At 43.6% G+C, this 22,760-nt stretch overlaps 1 protein-coding gene across 5 annotated transcripts in view; it reads left to right on the top strand.

Annotated features, from left to right (window-relative positions):
- LOC118390688 (homeobox protein cut-like 1) overlaps nt 1-22,760 on the top strand; it is a 215,447-nt gene that overhangs the window by 116,451 nt on the left and 76,236 nt on the right. For all 5 annotated transcript variants that reach the window (XM_052529852.1, XM_052529850.1, XM_052529851.1 and 2 more), the window contains exons 6-8: nt 104-239; nt 2,231-2,307; nt 4,418-4,484. In XM_052529852.1, the coding sequence (XP_052385812.1) occupies nt 104-239; nt 2,231-2,307; nt 4,418-4,484 (280 nt within the window). The remainder of the gene's footprint in view (nt 1-103; nt 240-2,230; nt 2,308-4,417; nt 4,485-22,760) is intronic.

Raw genomic sequence — 22,760 nt, 5'->3', positions numbered from 1 at the left:
TTTTTGTGTTTTCTCTCTCCTGCCCTCCCTCTCTGTCTCTCTCGCTGTGTATCTCTCTCCCTCTGTATATCTCCCTCTTGCTTTCTCTCTCTCTTTCTCACAGAGGTCACAATTAAAGCACTTAAGGAGAAGATAGAGGAGTATGAAGAGACCCTGAAGAAACAGGCCAAGGAGCTGGGCAAGGAGGAGAGGAGAGAGGAGGAGGGGCAGCTTCACAACGACCATGCAGAGGAGGAGAGGTAAGTTAGTAAGGACTAGCTGTGGAGGATAGGCTAGCTAGTGTTTACCAACGGGCAGCGACTACTGGCTGCAGCTAGTGTCTGAGTATGAGCAAAGGTTAGGCCCAGACTGAACGATGGTTAGTTTCATACATGTTTGTATTGTAGATAAGTGGGTGACCAAGTTTAGTCAACCTTCCAGTGAGGATTGGCGGTAGTTTATCAGATGCATCAGGGTTGTTGTGAAGGGCACTGAAACGGACTCCCTATCACGTTGTCATTTACACTTTCACTCAGCACTCGAGCTGAGCAAATATTGAATCAGGAACGGGAGATAACCGGCACTCGTTTGTTTTTTGCATTGTTTTAACCCACCATATTCCTATTGAACTTGCTCCTAATCATGGGCGATATCTCAATTTGAACTGGAACACTATACACTAATAGTGTCACACACTGTTATATGATCCCATCAGTTTGTCCATGTGCGGCCGTTACACAATGCTTTTATTGGGACCAACCCACCCTAACTGTAATCCCATTGCACTGTAATACCTTTTAATTCGCTGCTGTTTGTTTACTCCTAAACCCCCCCCGTATGGATGGTAATACCGCACTGAGCCTCAAGATCATCAATGCTGCCAGACTGTCACTCACCGGACAGGGACACAGTTCGGCTCTGTTATCTGTTATGTCAGAGGGCAACAATAAGGCCCCATTTTAACCTATTGTCACCGCTCTCACCCTTGTTACAAAGGCACCACCATAGACCCCATTCTGCTACCTTGAATTATGTTCATGTTTTCTAGTCACCCAAAAATAGCACCTGGGAGGAAAGAGAGGGAGGGGAGGGAGAGAGCAGAGGTACAGTACAGTGACATGGGGATGAGTAGAGGCACAACAGGGGTGCAGTCATCCACAGAGGCAGGAACTGCCGGGCAGTCAGAACCAATGTGTCAGTGAGGTTTGTCTCCCTTGCTTTGGCTGAGGCACTTCCTCGTTTTTTTAATGCATTTGAGGTTGAGATGTTCTCTGCTGAGAATGGTGATTCTTGGTGTTGTGGAGATAGCCTTTTTATCCCTGTAGACCAATTTTGATTGGTTGATTTTGTGCCCTGATTTTGACCAATGCATCTCACCAACACTCTATTTAGGCCACACACTCTGGCAAGGTCTAGGGTATGTGATATCTGGTGATATCTCAGACTCTATGAAACCAAAATACAGACAGAAAATAGATAGCCCAGATTGTAAAACCTTATGTCTTCATTATCATTCCCAAATCTGGCAACTACCCATACATACTATAAACAGTGATATCATTGATAACTAACTACTCCCAACCTTTATAGCTTTTCCCTTTGGAAACTGACAGTTTGTCCTTATAATGAACCAACTCCCAAGGAGAAACGGGCTCTCAACCCCTCTCATCTCGTCCTCAGTAATATCTAGCCAGTCAGGAGTTGACATTAATTCTTAAGGGTTTTGCATGTTCCCCTCCTCTTTAGCGCTGCGGTAAATTGATGAGTCGTCTGCCAGTGCAGGAGGGCTGGTGGCATGATGGTTGGCCCAGGTGTTTCAGTATTGATGATACTAACAGACATGACAGAGCAGAACAGCCTAGCCGCTGTTGGCAAAAAATACAACACTTAAATGTCCTCTCCACTTGCAGTGTACCACTTTAACTGGAATCAGAGCGAGTGCTTGTTCATTTGAGCGGGTGCTATGGTAACCTGTCTTATTTTTTCTAAAGTGCTAATAGGCTGAATTGGTCCCTTCACGTTGAGTGATGATAAATCTCTTAGCTTACCTGTAATCCTCTTGATGCTATAAGCCTTTTTATCTTTAAAGTTGATACTTTTTAACCTGTTCGCTCTGTTTTGTGGTGATGCTAGCAGGCAAACTTGACCCCTGTGATGCAACATTAGCCTCTTGAAATGCTCATTAGATACAATGTCGTTTCTTACTGAGGTGATGCTAAGCTAACTTGTATCTGTCCCTCTGTCCACACAGTCAACAACAGGAGGACCAGGAGTCTGTGGTGTCAAAGCTGGAGGAGGCAAACCGTAAGGCCCAGTCCCTACAGACAGGTAATCAGTAGCTCACCTTCTACACCCAGTTATAGTCACACAGGCCCAACCCTAACTTGAGTTTCATAGGTATACTTTAACAAACCTTTGCATAAATCCCCCAACGTCACACAGTAAGCTAAGGCTAGCTTGGTGTCAACACACTCCTCTGCTGGCAGTATGTCTTTATGTTGACCCAGAAGTCAGTGTCAGATGTTGGATTCCTCTGTCTCTCTCTCTCTTTCTCTCTCTTTCTGGCTGGCTGGCGGCTGCCCAGTGAGTGACAAATCTAGGCCTGTCAACACTGTCCCAGCCCCATGCAGCCTGCTTGCTGCTGTAGAACTGACAGTCCGCTGTCACAGCACATCAGCTCCAGAGTCCAGACCCAGCCACTACCTCTAGTATGAGTCAGGCCCAGCCACTTACTCTAGTATGATTCGGGCCCAGCCACTACCTCTAGTATGAGTCAGGCCCAGCCACTACCTCTAGTATGAGTCAGGCCCAGCCACTACCTCTAGTATGAGTCAGGCCCAGCCACTCACTCTAGTATGAGTCAGGCCTAGCCACTCACTCTAGTATGATTCAGGCCCAGCCACTACCTCTAGTATGATTCAGGCCCAGCCACTCACTCTAGTATGAGTCAGGCCTAGCCACTCACTCTAGTATGATTCAGGCCCAGCCACTCACTCTAGTATGATTCAGGCCCAGCCACTCACTCTAGTATGAGTCAGGCCCAGCCACTTACTCTAGTATGAGTCAGGCCCAGCCACTCACTCTAGTATGAGTCAGGCCCAGCCACTCACTCTAGTATGATTCAGGCCCAGCCACTCACTCTAGTATGATTCAGGCCCAGCCACTCACTCTAGTATGATTCAGGCCCAGCCACTCACTCTAGTATGATTCAGGCCCAGCCACTCACTCTAGTATGATTCGGGCCCAGCCACTCACTCTAGTATGATTCGGGCCCAGCCACTCACTCTAGTATGATTCGGGCCCAGCCACTCACTCTAGTATGATTCAGGCCCAGCCACTCACTCTAGTATGATTCGGGCCCAGCCACTCACTCAAGTATGATTCAGGCCCAGCCAGTCACTCTAGTATGATTCAGGCCCAGCCACTACCTCTAGTATGATTCAGGCCCAGCCACTCACTCTAGTATGAGTCAGGCCTAGCCACTCACTCTAGTATGATTCAGGCCCAGCCACTCACTCTAGTATGATTCAGGCCCAGCCACTCACTCTAGTATGATTCAGGCCCAGCCACTCACTCTAGTATGATTCAGGCCCAGCCACTCACTCTAGTATGATTCGGGCCCAGCCACTCACTCTAGTATGAGTCAGGCCCAGCCACTTACTCTAGTATGATTCGGGCCCAGCCACTCACTCTAGTATGATTCAGGCCCAGCCACTCACTCTAGTATGATTCGGGCCCAGCCACTCACTCAAGTATGATTCAGGCCCAGCCACTCACTCTAGTATGATTCAGGCCCAGCCACTCACTCTAGTATGATTCGGGCCCAGCCACTCACTCTAGTATGATTTGGGCCCAGCCACTCACTCTAGTATGATTCGGGCCCAGCCACTCACTCTAGTATGATTTGGGCCCAGCCACTCACTCTAGTATGATTCAGGCCCAGCCACTCACTCTAGTACCTGCTTCATTATGAGGTTACAAGATAATATCTTTATGCTTAACATATAACTTTATCACCAATTGGTGAAATTGGTGGCCAGGTTGGGCAACCAGGCAGTAGATGGTCCGTTTTTTACCCACCAGCTTAGTTAAGTTATTATTGCCTAATAATATATACCATTTGAAACAGTTTTTATTGTTTTATTGGGTATTATAGAAGGAGTAGGTTTACCAGAAAAGTATCAACTGCTAGCATGTCATTTATTTGAAAATAGCAGCTGTAATAGGACTGTAAATTAAAGTTACCAAAGTTGTCTTCGGTTGTGAAACCTAAGATGGGGCTTTTCTAGAAGCCTCACCTCATGTAATTGAATGCCGAAAGGCCTTAGTCAGTCCTTACAGGAATCTATAGAGGGCAGTATGTTAGGGCCTAGCAGTTGTACTTCTTCCATCCAACCACCGCTGGTCTCCATTCAAAATGCTTGATTTGTTTTTTCAGCACTTGAAGCAACTCAGGCAGAGCTTTTGGAACTAAAGAGCAAGTATGACGAAGAGTCAACAGCAAAGTAGGTCCCAGTTTCTTTGCTTCACACTTTTGCTTGTGTGCCACACACACACACACACACACACACACACACACACACACACACACACACACACACACACACACACACACACACACACACACACACACACACACACACACACACACACACACACACACACACACACACACACACACACACACACACTCAAGAAATCCCCAGAGGCGTCTTGGTTGCTGTGCGCCTTTGATTAGGAGATAAAACCCCTGTGGTTGCCATCTGCCGTAATTGCACCTGAATCTATGGAAAATCTGATATCCTGTAATAACCCACCTCATTCTATAATCATATATCACATTACCCCTTCATACTCTGTCATATTCTCTCATCTGATCCTAGATATGTGTACTGTAAGCCATCCAGCCCTGCCTGACCTGAAATGAATGGAATACAATGTCTATAATTGCTCACCATAACGATGCCGAGTACAAAGTAGTACCCAAGCATTAATCATTGTGTGGCTTCATGATTCATATCAAAGTATTTATGAGTGACATGGAGGCTTTTCAGCTCTGTTCAACCTGAATGTGTTAGAAGGATTGTTGTTGTGAGGTGGAGGATGGAGTAGTCTGGGATAGGTAGAACATGGTTCGTTGCAAGGTTGTTTGTGTGTGTGTCTACTACATACACTGTGGGTATATGTACAGTACCAGTCAAAAGTTTGGACACACTTACTCATTCAAGGGTTTTTCTTTATTTTTACTATTTTCTACATTGTAGAATAATAGTGAAGACATCAAAACTATGAAATGACACATATGGAATCATGTAGTAACCATAAAAGTGTTAAAGTAGCCAACCTTTGCCTTGATGACAGCTTTTCACACTCTTGGCATTATCTCAACACGCTTCTTGAGGTAGTCACAGGTGTGCCTTGTTAAAAGTTAATTTGTGGAATGTATTTCCTTAATGCGTTTGAGACAATCAGTTGTGTTGTGACAAGGTAGGGGTGGTATACAGAAGATAGCCCTAGAAGAATGTTTCTTCAAGTGCGGTTTCAAAAACCATCAAGCGCTATGATGAAGCTGAATCTCATGAGAACCGCCAGAGGAAAGGAAGACCCAGAGTTACCTCTGCTTCAGAGGATAAGTTCATTAGAGTTACCAGCCTCAGAAATTGCAGCCCAAATAAATGCTTCACAGAGTTCAAGTAACAGACCCATCTCAACATCAACTGTTCAGAGGAGACTGTGTGAATCAGGCCTTCATGGTCAAATTGTTGCAAAGAAACCACTACTAAAAGACACCAATAAGAAGAAGAGACTTGCTTGGGCCAAGAAACACGAGCAATGGATATTAGAATGGTGGAAATCTGTACTTTGGTCTGATAAGTCCAAATTTATCAAGGCACACTTAACCAGCATGGCTACCACAGCATTCTGCAGCGATTCGACATCCCATCTGGTTTGCGCTTAGTGGGACTATAATTTGTTTTTCAACAGGACAATGACCCAACACACCTCCAGGCTGTGTAAGGGCTATTTGACCAAGATGAAGAGTGATGGAGTTATGCATCAGATGACCTGGCCTCCACAATCACCGACCTCAACCCAATAGAAAAGGTTTGGGATGAGTTGGACTGCAGAGTGAAGGAAAAGCAGCCAACAAGTGCGCCGCATATGTGGGAACTCCTTCAAGACTGTTGGAAAAGCTGCCATCAAGGCAAAGGGTGGGTACTTTGAAGAATCTAAAATAAAACTTGGATAATACATGATTCCATATGAGTTATTTCTTAGTTTTGATGTCTTCACTATTATTCTAAAATGTAGAAAATAGTAAAAATAAAGAAACTCTTGAATGAGTAGGTATGTCCAAACTTTTAACTGGTACTGTATGTACAAGGTGTACTCTATGTACCACGGTGTGAGTGTGTGTTCACGGCACGCATATCTTCATAGCTACTGTATGTGTCTCCATGGCGATTAGCCTATGCCCATACAGTGTACAGTACAAACAAACATGTCAGAGGGGTAATTCTCACTCTCTGACTGTGTTATATCTGTGGCACGGCCTGTGGTCTCGGGTCAGGCAGTACGCAGGCGGTCATTTGTGTGTGGGCCCATCACAGTGTAATGCTGCCTGTTGCTGCTCCCGGCCACACACACACACATACTGTACACCACTTTTGTATGCCACCCAGCTAGGCTCCTGTGAGTTTCTTAATTAAAGCAGTACTAAAAGAAAGAAAGCTGCTGTTGCCACTGCCAGGCCATCTACGCAGACTCACATACTCATACCCGGGTCGCGTTTGAAATGATCCATGTCCCCATGTTATTGGCCAGGGCTGCGGTGTCAGTCACACACCCACATTATCTCACACACCCATAGCCTTGTGAGGCCTCCCTGTGGTGTAGGGACTGGATGAGGCCCCGTGAGTTTAGTCAGTAAAGAGAGACACAGCACTCAGGGAAAGAGGTGTATGGTATGTATGGTTGTGCTTGCTCGAGTCCTTCGGTCACAGAATGGGTTTGTCTGTGTCTTTGTTTCTGTCTGTATATCTATGTGTGTGACTGTGTGTGTATTTGGCATGCTTTGCATACCAAGAATGTGATCCTAGAGTGCAGCGCTTTCTGTCTGGCAGACCGTGCTGTCAGGGTAAGTGTGTGTCACCCTGATTGTCTCTCAGAACTAGTGAACCCTGTCTCCTCTTAAAACTAAACACCAGCGCTCCTTTGTTTCAGAGTAACAGAACAACTTTCCCTTCTCTCACAATCCACATTTGAGTGACAGGTTATTGCTGCAGCTAGTGCTCTTGCTCTCTTTTTATCCTCTTGTCTGTTGCTCTCTCTCCCTATCTCACACGCACACACGACTGCATCTTCTCTCTGAGCTGCAGAAAGCCCTCTCTCTCTTTCTCATTCTCTCTGTGTGTCTTTCTCTCTCTGTCTGTCTCACTGGCCGGCCCCTCTTTATTTTACCATGTAGCCTAATCTGGGCCACCGTATTGTTGTCCTGAAGTGGCAATTAAATCGTATTGTTGTCCTACCCGCCATTAAATCCTCTCTGGCTACTGGTCTGGAGTCAGTGTTTAGAGTGGCACTCTGTGACAGCTCTGCTGGTCTGGGCAGATTGTCTCTGTGTAGATATGCCTGGCAGACGTTGGCATTTTACCTAGACGCTGGACAGGGCTCAAGCTGGAGTTCCCTATTGTTTGTTACAGTGACATCTCATGTGGTCTAGAATCTAGGCAGTGTTCTGGGTAGTCTCACGTTGGTCTGTAGTCTTGTAATGTAAACTATGGTCTGTACAATGAGGTCTGTAGTGTATAAGATGGTTGTTTAGTCTTCTATGGTTCCTCATCCCTGACGACCCCTCAAAAACCAATGCTTCAATTTGGGGGCAACTGGGCCTTGGTGTCTAGTGTTTTTCTGTCCCTCCCTAATCCTGGTAGAGTTCCATTGGCGTTGTTATTGTGGTGTACTTGATTGAGCATTATGTGCCTTCAGAAAGTATTCCCACCCCTGAACTTTTTTCACATTTTGTGTTACAGCCTGATTTTTAAATTGATTATGTTTAGATTTTTTTTGTCATTAGCTTGCACACAATGCCCCGTAATGTCAGTGGAATTATGTTTTTCAACATTTTTACAAATTAAACTAAACAATAATATCAACACAACATGCAACAATTTCAATATTTTTACTGAGTTACAGTTCATATTAGGAAATCAGCCAATTGAAATAAATTCATTAGGCCCTAATCTATGGATTTCACATGCCTGGGAGGGGCCCAGCCAATCAGAATGAGTTTTTCCCCACAAAAGTACTTTATTACAGACATAAATATTTCTCATTTTCATCAGCTGTCCAGGTGGCTGATCCCAGAAGATCCTGTAGGTGGAGAAGCCGGATATGGGCTAGCGCGGTTACACGTGCTCTGTGGTTGTGAGGCAGGTTGGACATACTGCCAAATTCTCTAAAATTACGGAGGCAGCTTATGGTAGAGAAATGAACATTCAATACTCTGGCAACAGCTCTGGTGACCAATTGCATGCTCCCTCGACATCTGTGGCATTGTGTTGTGTGATAAAACTGCACATTTTAGTGTGGCTTTTTATTGTCCCCCAGCACAAGTTGCACCTGTGTAATGATCGTGCTGTTTAATCAGATCTTGATATGCAACACCTGTTAGGTAGATGGATCTTGGCAAAGGAAACTGCTCACTAACAGGGTGTAAGCAAATTTGTGTGCAACATTTTTGAGAAATAAGTGTTTTGTGTGTATAGAAACATTTCTGGGATATTTTATTTTAGCTCATGGAACATGGAACCATCACTTTACATGTTGCGTTTATTTTTGTTCGGTATAATTAAAAATGAAAATCTGAAATGTCTTGGGTTAATAAATATTCAACCACTTTATTATGGCAAGCCTAAATAATTTCAGGAGTAAAAATGTGCTTAACAAGTCACATAATAAGTTACATGGACTCTGTGTGCAATATTAGTGTTTAACATGATTTTTGAATGAGTACCTCATCTCTGTACTCCACACATACAATGATCTGTAATAACACTTTGGATGGAGTATCAATACACCCAGTCACCACGAAGATACAGTCATCCTTCCTACTTAGTTGCCGGACAGGAAGGAAACCACTCAAGAATGTCACCATGAGGCCAATGGTGACTTTAAAACAATTACAGCGTTTAATAGCTGTAATAGAAAACTGAGGATGGATCAACAACGTTGTAGTTACTCCACAATACTAACCTATTTGACAGAGTGAAAAGAAGGAAGCCTGTACAGAATACAAACATGCATTCTGTTTGCAAGGCATTAAATTAAAACTGCAAACAATGTGGCAAAGAAATGAACTTTATGTCCTGAATACAAATCATTATGTTTGGGGCAAATCCAACACAACACATCACTGAGACCCACTTCATATTTTCAAGCATGGGGGGGGCTGCATCATAATACGGTTGTTATGCTAGTCATCGGCAAAGACTAGGGAGTTTTTTTCTGATCAAATTAACGGAATAGGGCCAAGCACAGGCAAAATCCTAGAGGAAAACTTGGTTCAGTCTGCTAGTCTGCTGTTCAGTCTGCAACAGACACTGGGAGACAAATTCACCTTTCAGCAGGACACAACCTAAAACACAAGGACAAATATACACTGTTGCTTACCAAGACAACATTGAATGTTCCTGAGTGGCTTAGTTTCAGTTTGGACTTAAATCGGCTTAAAAATCTATGGTAAGACTTGAAAATGGTTGTCTAGCGATGATCAACAACCAACTTGACAGAGCTTGAAGAATTAAAAAATAAATAATGTGCGAATATTGTACAATCCAGGCGAGCAAAGCTCTTAGGGACTTACCCAGAAAGACTGATTGTAAAGGTGATTCTAACAAGTATTGACTCAGGGAATTGAATACTTATCCAATCAAGATAAATTAGTGCTTTATTTATTTATTAATAAAAAATGTTCCACTTTTTTTTGCGTAGATCCATTTTAATCCCACTTTGTTACACAACAAAATGTGGAAAAGTTTGAAGGGTGTGAATACTTTCTGAAGGCACTGTATAACTTATAACAGTTGAATGTAACTCTCAATATGTCTTCTCAAATTACTTAATGAAATTCTGTGGCTTGAAAGTGCAGAGGGGACTTTCTGTTCGTTTTTTGAAACACAAAGCTCTATTTTGTGCGTGTCAATCTGACTGAGTGACTGCAATGAAGTCATTTCACAAACAGGACTTTGTGATTGACATGGGGAGAATTACATTCTCTGAGTTAGAGAACATTTATCTGGCAACACACACACACACACTGTCAAGACCGGGCTAACTCTGTAACTGACGTCATCATTATTTGTTTATCTAACCAGTATTTATCCAGGTTGATTAGCATAACTAACCTGGATATAACATCTGACCTAACATATTGACTTCCAAGACAGATGTAGGGTCAAAAAATGTACAAATATTGGCAGCATAATGTTTGAAAATGTAGGATTTAAACACAAACAAGCATTATAGGCCCCACCCACCTGCCACAAACAAGGGTTTAGCAATTTAGTACAAGGCTTAAGTATCCATCTAATTATAATGTAGCACTAATCACATTGGGGGAAAAAATATTTCTGTTAATAGTCTTTCAGTCATTGATGGAGGCAGAGAAGAGAGCGAGTGGGATGGAGGGCCCCGTAGAGAGAAAGAAGGAGAGGGAGGGGAAAAGGGAGGGATGGAAACGGTTTACTGAAGCTCTGTGGAGATCCCCCTCATTATTATACACTCTGGGAGGCTGATGCGCACACACACTAACTTCACATTGACAGAATTCCTACATACACACACAATCACACTTCCTACAGCAGCACAGACAGATCACCCACATTGAGTGTACACACACACTATGTCTCAGTGCTCAGACAGAAGGCCTTGTACCTTATCAATGGCTCCTTGTTCAGTCTCTGAGGGCTAATTACATTGGAGCTGAGAGCGCACCCTGGAAAACATTCCCCCACTTCGAGCGCACCCTGGAAAACAGTACTCCACTGCCACAGTCCCAGACAGCACTCTGAAAAGACCGGGTCTTTTCCCAATCTTTCGACAGGGTCTTTTCCCAACAACATGCCTCTCTTCATCCTACCTCTCTTGCAGGGCCAATCTCCCTCCCACACTTCCTGTATGGCAGGGCCATCCTCCCCTCCTCCCTAACTTCCTCTCTGGTAGGGCCATCCTCCCCTCCTCCCTAACTTCATCTCTGGCAGGGCCATCCTCCCCTCCTCCCTAACTTCCTCTCTGGCAGGGCCATCCTCCCCTCCTCCCTAACTTCCTCTCTGGCAGGGCCATCCTCCCCTCCTCCCTAACTTCCTCTCTCTCTGGCAGGGCCATCCTCCCCTCCTCCCTAACTTCCTCTCTCTCTGGCAGGGCCATCCTCCCCTCCTCCTCCCTAACTTCCTCTCTCTCTGGCAGGGCCATCCTCCCCTCCTCCCCCCTCACTTCCTCTCTCTCTGGCAGGGCCATCCTCCCCTCCTCCCTCACTTCCTCTCTCTCTGGCAGGGCCATCCTCCCCTCCTCCCTCACTTCCTCTCTCTCTGGCAGGGCCATCCTCCTCTCTTCCCTCACGTCACTTCTTCAGTATCTATTTTTTCTCTTATTCCTCTCAATAAATGCACTATCCTCCTTTTTTAGCCTTTTCTCTCCATCTTATATTCTACGAGACAGCACACATTCACCCATAAAGCTTAGTATCTCGGTCCTAGGTGAAGTTGGAGAAAGTATAATATAAAATATACATATAAAATATTTAGCTTTGTTTTCTCATCTAAAGCTCAGCATAAAAGTATTTGCGTGAAAACAATGGGAGTGATGGGACCCCTGTTAGCATGCTCCAGATAGCAAGCTTCCTTGCCCAGAGCTCTTGTATACTGCAGGTACCCACTACCTCTGGGTAGCCTGTTTACTCACCAACTATCTATATGTATACAGTATATATTCAAATATTCATTCATATATATATATATAATATACACTGTTCAAAAATATTAAGGGAACACTAAAATAACACATCCTAGATCTGAATGAATGAAATATTCTTATTAAATACTTTTTTCTTTACATGGTTGAATGTGCTGACAACAAAATCACACAAAAATGATCAATGGAAATCAAATTTATCAACCCATGGAGGTCTGGATTTGGAGTAACACTCAAAATTAAAGTGGAAAACCACACTACAGGCTGATCCAACTTTGATGTAATGTCCTTAAAACAAGTCAAAATTAGGCTCAGTAGTGTGTGTGGCCTCCACGTGCCTGTATGACCTCCCTACAACGCCTGGGCATGCTCCTGATGAGGTGGCGGATGGTCTCCTGAGGGATCTCCTCCCAGACCTGGACTAAAGCATCCGCCAACTCCTGGACAGTCTGTGGTGCAACGTGGCGTTGGTGGATGGAGCGAGACATGATGTCCCAGATGTGCTCAATTGGATTCAATGCATTGTCTTGCATTAGGAGGAACCCAGGGCCAACCGCACCAGCATATGGTCTCACAAGGGGTCTGAGGATCTCATCTCGGTACCTAATGGCAGTCAGGCTACCTCTGGCGAGCACATGGAGGGCTGTGCGGCCCCCCAAAGAAATGCCACCCCACACCATGACTGACCCCACCGCCAAACCGGTCATGCTGGAGGATGTTGCAGGCAGCAGAACGTTCTCCACGGCGTCTCCAGACTGTCACATGTGCTCAGTGTGAACCTGCTTTCATGTGAAGAGCACAAGCCAAACGTCCTGCACGGTGTTGGGCTGTAAGCACAACCCCCACCTGTGGACGTCGGGCACTCATACCACCTTCATGGAGTCTGTTTCTGACCGTTTGAGCAGACACATGCACATTTGTGGCCTGCTGGAGGTCATTTTGCAGGGCTCTGGCAGTGCTCCTCCTTGCACAAAGGCGGAGGTAGCGGTCCTGCTGCTGGGTTGTTGCCCTCGTACGGCCTCCTCCACGTCTCCTGATGTACTGGCCTGTCTCCCGGTAGCGCCTCCATGCTCTGGACACTACGCTGACAGACACAGCAAACCTTCTTGCCACAGCTCGCATTGATGTGCCATCCTGGATGAGCTGCACTACCTGAGCCACTTGTGTGGGTTGTAGTCTCATGCTACCACTAGAGTGAAAGCACCGCCAGCATTCAAAAGTGACCAAAACATGAGCCAGGAAGCAAAGGAACTGAGAAGTGGTCTGTGGTCACCACCTGCAGAACCACTCCTTTATTGGGGGTGTCTTGCTAATTGCCTATCATTTCCACCTGTTGTCTATTCCATTTGCACAACAGGATGTGAAATTTATTGTCAATCAGTGTTGCTTCCTAAGTGGACAGTTTGATTTCACAGAAGTGTGATTGACTTGGAGTTACATTGTGTTGTTTAAGTGTTCCCTTTATTTTTTGAGCAGTATACACACACACACACACACACACACACACACACACACACACACACACACACACACACACACACACACACACACACACACACACACACACACACACACACACACACACACAGTATAGGCAATGAAATCAGTCACCACTGCTTACATGGAAAAAGTTTGGAACTGGACAAACATCAAACCGGATAATGGAAAGGGACTGGGTGGCTATGCACTCTATCTAGAGGTTGCTGTAACACTATGCAAGACCTACAGAACATGGAAGAGCTTAATCTTCCCTCCAACATAAAGTTGATCATGTCAAAACTTCCCTACAAACTAAAGTAAAAATGGAGGTCTACAGCATGTGATATTTTAGAGAGAAGCCACCTGAGGGCCCAGTTCAGTGACCTTGTGACGTTCATGGAAAAACAGTCCAAAATACTGCAGGATCCGACCAAATAGTTATTTTCCACCATAATTTGCAAATAAATTCATTAAAAATCCTACAATGTGATTTTATGGATTTCTTTTCTTCTAATTTTGTCTGTCATAGTTGAAGTGTACCTATGATGAAAATTACAGGCCTCTCTCATCTTTTTAAGTGGGAGAACTTGCACAATTGGTGGCTGACTAAATAATTTTTTGCCCCACTGTAGGTGTTTATCAATGTTTAATTTGTTTTCAAATTCTTTGGGTCTGTGTGATTTGTGGGAAATGTGTGTCACTAATGTGAGTTTAGAACGTTCAGCACTGTTTCCACCACATTTTATGGGCAGTGAGCACATCCTGTCTTCTCTTGAGAGCCAGGTTTGCCTATGGTGACCTTTCACAATAGCAATGCTTACTGAGTCTGTACATAGTCAAGGAGTTTCTTAATTTTGGGTCAGTCACAGTGGTCAGGTATTCTGCCACTGTGTACTCTCTTTTTAGGGCCAGATAGCATTGAAATGTGCTACATTTTTGGTTGATTCTTTCCAGTGTGTCATAGTTATTTTGCTTTCTCATCATTTGGTTGGGTCTAATTGGGCTCCTTGGGCTCTGTGGGGTCTGTGTTTGTGAACAGAGACCCAGAACCTGCTGGCTGAGGGGACTCTTCTCTAGTTTAATTTCTCTGTAGGTGAGGGCTTTGTGGTGGAATGTGCGGGCACCGTTAGAGCTGTGGCGGTCATGAAATTTTGTCAGACATTTGTTTGTCATGCAAAAGACTCGTAATTGACCGTTAATGAACATAAACCCTTTTAGCATCTCCAGGCCTCCGCACATAGAGTACAAGCAGCTGATGCAGGTTCTTGCAACATATAATAATAAAAAATATATAATACATCTATGAATGTACACCACAATAAATCCTTTATTTATTTTAGGCAGGTCTAAAGAAACATTATGATATGAAGATACATTTTTCAGAAGAACAATATAACTTTGCCTACTGTATGTTATCTGGCTCTGCGTCATGCCATAGGCTGTAGCTTGTTCATTTAACAGACAAGATAAGCTTATAAGTCCCATGCCATTATTTTATATTATGATTTTATAATAAGAAGAATATAATTGAACGAGCTGAATAAAATAGAAGGATATTGTTACCATTCCAGAGAGAGTGCATGTATGAAGTGGCTATGTTGAGCGTAAAAGTGGTCATTTGAAACACTAGATTTAGAGTTATTAGGTAACTTTAGTTGTTAATGATGCAAACCTTAGAATGTTTTAGAAATCAAAACATATATGGGCTGCAAGATGTGACTGACTATCTGCTATTGATGATTTGAGAAAGTCGCAAAAAAAGGTTACCTCATGTTCCTTGCCTCAGGCTGCACAGATTGTTATTACATCAAGTGATCATATTTTCACCCATCAGACTATTCTCAATTTAATCTAGTCTTTACTAATATGTCAAATTTAGCTGGGTCGGCTACTCCGGTTATTTCACTCCACACATCAACTACTGTTTGAGGAGCATGCAGTCTCTTGCTGCGCGACTTTGTATGCCATGGGCTCTCCAACCCTGTTCCCACAGCAATCCAGTGCTTCATTTGGGAAACCAAGTGAAATCTCTTCAGGAACATCGATAGTAGCCTAACATGTTTTCACATCAAAACATATTTAATTCAACTGTTGACAGCCCCTCTCTGCACGCTGGAGAAAGGAATGAAGGAGAGAGTGGAGGAGGTGAGATATTCTGTAACTAAAGGTAATGGCATACTATTAATAATGAACATATATTTTAAAAACTTATTACTATGCTCTTCATAATCCAGTTCAAATTCCCTATAATTGAAGGGCAATTCTGAATGTGTTTAATTGTGGATTATAGGCTAGACCAATATTGAAGAAAAAAAAGACATCTCAAATCTTTAATATGTGGGAGGCTATGTATTGTATAATCAAATCATATTGTATTGGTCACATACACATATTTAGCAGATGTTATTGCGGGTGTAATGAAATGCTTGCATTCCTAACTACTGCACTGTTGGCAGTAATGTCTAACAATTCACAACAATACACACAAATCTAAATGTAAAATAATGGAATTAAGAAATATATAAAAAATTAGGATGACAATGTCGGAGTGGCACTGACTAAAATACAGTACATTATAGAATACACTATATACAAATTAAATGAGTAAAGCAGTATGTAAACATTTATTAAAGTTACTAGTGTTCCATTATTAAAGTGACCAGTGATTCCAGGTCTATATACAGTTGAAGTCTGAAGTTTACATACACCTTAGCCAAATACATTTAAACTCAGTTTTTCACAATTCCTGACATTTAATCCGAGTTAAAAATTACCCTTAGGTCAGTTAGGATCACCACTTTATTTTAGGAATGTGAAATGTCAGAATAATAGTAGAGTGATTTATTTCAGCTTTTATTTCTTTCATCACATTCCCAGTGGGTCAGAGTTTTACATACACTCAATTAGTATTTGGTAGCGTTGCCTTTAAATTGTTTAACCTGGGTCAAACGTTTCGGGTAGCCTTCCACAATAAGTTGGGTGAATTTTGGCCCATTCCTCCTGACAGAGCTGGTGTAACTGAGTCAGATTTGTAGGCCTCCATGCTTGCACACGCTTTTTCAGTTCTGCCCACAAATTTCCTATGGGATGTGACCACTCCAATACCTTTACTTTGTTGTCCTTAAGCAATTTTGCCACAACTTTGGAAGTATGCTTGGGGTCATTGACCATTTGGAATGACCCATTTGCGACCAAGCTTTAACTTCCTGACTGATGTCTTGAGATGTTGCTTCAATATATCCACATAATTTTCCTACCTCATGAAGCCATCTATTTTGTGAAGTGCAGCAGTCCTTCCTGCAGCAATGCACCCACACAACATGATGCTGCCACCCCCGTGCTTCACGGTTGGGATGGTGTTCTTCGGCTTGCAATCCTCCCCCTTTTTCCTCCAAACATAACGATGGTCATTATGGCCAAACAGTTCTATATTTAGGACATTTCTCCAAAAAGTACGATCTTTGTCCCCGTGTGTAGTTGCAAACCATAGTCTGTCTTTTTTATGGCGGTTTTGGAGAAGTGTCTTCTTCCTTGCTGAGCGGCCTTTCAGGTTATGTCGATATAGGACTCGTTTTACTGTGGATATAGCTACTTTTGTACCTGTTTCCTCCAGCATCTTCCCAAGGTCCTTTCCTGTTGTTCTGGGATTGATTTGCGCTTTTCGCACCAAAGTACGTTCATCTCTAGGAGACAGAACGCGTCTCCTTCCTGAGCGGTATGGCGGCTGTGTGGTCCCATGGTGTTAATTGTTTGTACAGATGAGCGTGGTACCTTCAGGCGTTTGGAAATTGCTCCCAAGGATGAACCAGACTTGTGGAGTTCTACAATTATTTTTCTGAGGTCTTGGCTGATTTCTTTTGATTTTCCCATGATGTCAAGCAAAGAGGCACTGAGTTTGAAGGTAGGCCTTGAAATACAGCCACAGGTACACCTCCAATTGACTCAAATGATGTCAATTAGCCTATTCAGAAGCTTCTAAAGCCTTGACATCATTTTCTGGAATTTTCCAAGCTGTTTAAAGGCACAGTCAACTTAGTGTATGTAAACTTCTGACCCACTGGAATTGTGATACACTGAATTATAAGTGAAATAATCTGTGTGTTAACAATTGTTGGAAAAATTACTTGTGACTTGCCAAAACTATAGTTTGTTAACGAGAAATTTGTGGAGTGGTTGAAAAACTAGTTAATGACTCCAACCTAAGTGTATGTAAACTTCCAACTTCAACTGTATAGCATTTCTTAATAGCATGCAATTTCTTCGGCGTCAATGTCTCATCATGGTTGAGTATTGTTCTGTTCTAGTGGATTGTAATTTTGCTGTGGTCTGATAGGGATGTCATTTGGCTGACTGTTCAAGCTCTGAGAGACTCTGGGTTGAGGTCGGTGATAAAGTAGTCTACAGTACTACTGCCAAGAGATGAGCTATAAGTGTACCGACTGTATGAGTCCCCTCAAACCCTACCATTGACTATGTACAGACCCAGCAGGCGACAGAGCTGCAGGAGTTGTGACCTGTAGTTTTGTCATAGTTGTGTGTAGGGGGCATATTGGAGAGCTGTCACCTCCAGGTAGGTGTTGTCCCCATGTGTGCTGAGAGTGTCAGGTTCTTGTCCAGTTCTGGCATTTAGGTCCATGGTCCTGGAAATGTTTTTTCTCCCCCACTATGATGGAGAAGCTGTCATCATTAAAGTATGGGGATTCTATTGGGAGGATATAGGTAGCACACAGAATGACATTTTTCTCTGTTGAGAGAATGTCCCTATTAATTTCTAACCAGATGTGAAATGCTCCTGTTATGATTCATTTAATAGTGGGTTATGTCTGATCCATACCAAATTAACATACCCAAAGTCATCTTCCTGTTCTACCCCTGATAGTTTGGTGGATGGGACTACCAGTTCTCTGTAACCTAAAGGGCAACCAGTGGGTCCATCTGCTCTATGCCATGTTTCTTGTAGGACTGGTGGTACTGTGGTCTGGGTGCAGGTGCAATAATGGTCACAGCTGGAAGCCAAACCCATGTTCGCACTCACACACAGTTTCTATGTTTTTATGTGGATTGCTCTGCTCCTGGTGTCCATCTCACTACAGTAGATTATGTAATCCTTGCAGGGCTAGTGAATCTTCTTTCTCACTCACTTACACATACACTCTCCTTCCGCCTGGCCCCTCTGTGTGTCTGCCTGTGGCCGTCTCTTTCACCTCTCTCCGGTAGAAACTGTGTGTTGTGTGTGTGCGTTTGTGTGTGTATACGTGCGTTTGTTTGTGTGTGTGCGTTTGTTTGTGTGTGTATACGTGCGTTTGTTTGTGTGTGTGTGTGTGTGTGTGTGTGTGTGTGTGTGTGTGTGTGTGTGTGTGTGTGTGTGTGTGTGTGTGTGTGTGTGTGTGTGTGTGTGTGTGTGTGCGTTTGTTTGTGTGTGTGCGTTTGTTTGTGTGTGTGCGTTTGTTTGTGTGTGCGTTTGTTCGTGTGTGTGCGTTTATTCGTGTGTGTGCGTTCATGTATGGAGGGAACGTTGAGCTGTATATGAGAGAGCAGCGGGTTCTTGCCAACTTGTCTCAACGGGGGCTAGGCGGCGCGTATGTTAGTATGTTAAATAAGTGTGTGTGTGTGTCGCATGGTAATGAGCAGGAAAGAAAGGAGGAGACGGGCGCGAGTCCTCGGGGGCCCCAGCCATACTGCTTTGATCTGAGGCCCCCCTCAATCCCACAACCCCACAGAGACGACTCCCTCTGCCACACTCTCTCTACCCAACGCCTTATACTCTGTCCATCTGCAGTTAGAGATAATCTACATAAAGGCCATATGATGTGTGTTAATAAACATGTTTTTTTTTTTGCATAGGTCTATGCATTAGATTCCGATTAGCTTTGAAATCTTTGGTAGATAAATGCTTGTGGCATTGTGGCATTCAACTGCTCTGTAAATGTGTTGTCTCTATATTGTAACTCTGGAGTTCTAGAAGGATAAAGACCACTAGCTCTCAGAAACAGCTCTGTTTGATGTCCTCAGAACAGCTGTGACTTGCTGTCTTCATGTCCATAAAACTGGACTCTGCTGGGCAAGAGCAGCCAAAGCCCTGTCTGTGCTATTGATTTTGAATTTAGACCTGAGCATGTCTGACTTCTCAATTGGGTTTCTGCCTTGATGAGGTGATATGTGTGTAGTGTACTCTAGTTCTTTGGTCTTCACAAGACTGCTTTTCCCCACTTTTTCCCCTCTTCCTTCATTCTTCTTCACTCGCTACTCCTCTCCTTTAGCCACCTTGTTCTTTCGGTTCCCTTTTTTGCTCCTTACTCATTTCACTCTCTCAATCTTTCCCTTTCATACTCCTCTCTCATACTCTTTATACTCCCTCACTATATTTATTTTTCTCTCCCTTGTTTCTTTTATACACACACATTCTCTCTTTCTCTGTCCCTCCGTTCTGTTGTAAAGAAGTTAGTGTGTACAGTAGGAGTGTTTGAGAAGGAGAGAGAACCGCTGAAGCGCAATAATGGAATGCATCAATTCACTCCGCCGTTTGGGTACGACCCACCCTCCTAAATCTCCTCTAACCATTCCTCCTTCTATCCACCCTTTCATCTTCCCCTCCCCCTTTCCTCTTCCCCTCCCCCTTTCCTCTTCCCCTCCCCCTTTCCTCCTCCCTTTTTCATGATTCTGTGGAGGAATGTCACTGTTTTGGCCCAGGCCCTCAAGGTGTCTATCGTCCCCCCGCTTCCTCCACCCCCCCACGTCAAGCCTGGGGCTCTCCATTGATGCAGACAGAAGCCCGGGCCTCAGTGTTTAGCGTGCCACGATCTGAAATTTTAATGCACTGCTTTACAACACAGACCTCCCCACATACACACATTATCAGCGCGGCGGCTGCTGGCTCGGTCTCCCCTGAGCCTTCCCCATTTACTGCTCGGCTGAGCAGCGCGCCCGCCCAGGCACACACGCAAACACACACAGACACAGGCCCCGGATCAGGCGTTGACTGACTGACTTATTCCTCCTCCACTCAAAGGCACGCACACTCACACCTGCTTACCTAGAGGAGTTGGTTTGCTTTTGTTTTCATGTATGCCCTGTGTGTTTGTGATAGCGAAACACGCACTGCTGTGCCTCGAGTATTAGGTCGTTTGGTGTGTCTGTGTTCGTCTCTGTGTGTCTCTCATTTTGCATTGATAATAGTCCAGCTGGAGGTATGACCGTGTGTGTACAGTACAGTGGATGCTCCTCCTAGCGGTGGGCTAGAGGACAGTATAGATAAAAACATACACAGCGGATATAAATGGCTTACCTGGTATCACTTTCTGTATAAATGAATGCTATCCTCACACAGCAAAATGCATTGTACTGGCTATTTACGGTTGACTTTGGCTTTTTGCTGACAATCATAATTTGCTGGGTGCTCATTTGTCCTATTTCACACATGTGCAAGTGGGTATTAATATGCATGTGCGAATTGTAAATGTGTTTTTGCATGTAACAAAGAAGTTTGGCATGTTTGACCTTTTTTGCCTTTGCTGTCGTTTTAGCCAGATTTCATCACTTGTGTATTAAATATATACAGGTATTAACCTCATAAATATTAAGTCCCCATATTTTTTAAAATTTTTAATTCAATTCAGTCTGGTCCTTCTGTAGCTCAGTTGGTAGAGCATGGTGCTTGTAACGCCAGGGTAGTGGGTTCGATTCCCGGGACCACCCATACGTAGAATGTATGCACACATGACTGTAAGTCGCTTTGGATAAAAGCGTCTGCTAAATGGCATATATTATTATTATTATTATTATGGTATGAGAGAATAGTTCCTATCTGCAAAAGCAGGGTGTCTGCGGAAAGCTGAGTATCTTGGCTATTGATCTGTGCCTTAAAATCTTTGGTGTGACTTACTACCATATGTGGGCATACGAATGTATAAGGGCAGGCTGAGCCGATTAACTAATTTCAAGATGGCTGCTACCTACATTCCGGTTAGCGTTGTGAAGCATACACAAAATAAACACAGAATACGTTGATTCACACCAAAAGCCGGGACAACACAGATCACGAGGATGTCTTATTTGTCTCCTTGTGACCTACCATTATTGATCACCAGCCCCGAGAGTCAAAATGTTTATTTTACACAAGGTTGTCACCAAACAGCAAACATCTTACAAAGTAAGCTTACATGTGGTCTATGTTTGAGCTATAGCTAAATGGGGGATAAGAAATTAATCCTTAGGTTGATAGGAACGATTCTAGCCTATTGCCAGTATTATCTGATAATGTATGACTTAATGGCAACGTCAAATGTCCACTGAGTGACTATATATTTGCGCATGAAAAATATGTTTCCTGCATCCATTACACAGGGAATGGCTACTATGGCACATTGACAGTCTTGTAGCCAATGAGATACGTTTTCCAGGGATATGCAGTTGACAAGGCCTTGAACCTTTTAGGCTAAATGCGAACTATTGTTACCTGGCTCAGAGACGAGACACACCCTGCACAATACATTACTTTGTAAACAGATTTCACCGCTTTAATTGAATCGCTTTAGCATTAAAGATGGCTTCTCAAAAGGGGCAAAAAGTAAAAACGAAGAATATCGAACAGGAAGCCAAAAAGAAAAGACAGCTATGAATAAGCATACCGACACAGAAGCTTTGAATAAAATCCTGGAGCCGGACTCTGATTAGGGGAGAGATTTCGACTCTGCCGACAAAGATTGCTTTCTCGAAGGATTGGATCCACTTTTAGATCTGTAAGTACATTATTTTCATGACGATATAGCTAATTGACTATATGTATTTAGTGTTTTTCAAGTTGTCTGCTTTTTGTGCTTTGGATTTAGTTTACAGAGGCCTATGTAACAAGTCATTTCAATGTTATATCATTTCAAAGTGGTTATTGTCATATTAGGTCACTGTTTTCTGTTCTAAATTTCACCCTTTGGAGAGGCCACTAATCTCTCATGGCCATTGTTTATTCGTGGTTCTCACCTCTGCCTTTGTCTCCAAAGTGTTACTGCTGTATTGTGTGTGTGTGTGTGTGTGTGTGTGTGTGTGTGTGTGTGTGTGTGTGTGTGTGTGTGTGTGTGTGTGTGTGCGTGTGCGTGTGCGTGTGTGTGTGCGTGTGTGTGCGTGCGTGCGCGCCTCTGTACAGATAAAGTGTAGGCTTGGTGTTTTTACTTCACAGTAATGTTGTTTTGTAAATTTAGTCAACTGTAATTCTGTGTGTCTTACAACAATACATCCCGTTATTTTATTCACCACAAAGTGGAGGATGCAGTCGATATGGATGATGACATTTGGGAGCCACCCCTCCCCAGCAAGCAACCCCTTTCCGGGCAAGGTTG

Source organism: Oncorhynchus keta, chromosome 11 (genome assembly GCF_023373465.1).
Source record: "Oncorhynchus keta strain PuntledgeMale-10-30-2019 chromosome 11, Oket_V2, whole genome shotgun sequence".
In the NCBI taxonomy this organism is placed as follows: domain Eukaryota; kingdom Metazoa; phylum Chordata; class Actinopteri; order Salmoniformes; family Salmonidae; genus Oncorhynchus; species Oncorhynchus keta.
Note: the sequence above shows the minus strand (reverse complement) of the source record. Positions and strands in the feature narration are given on the sequence as shown.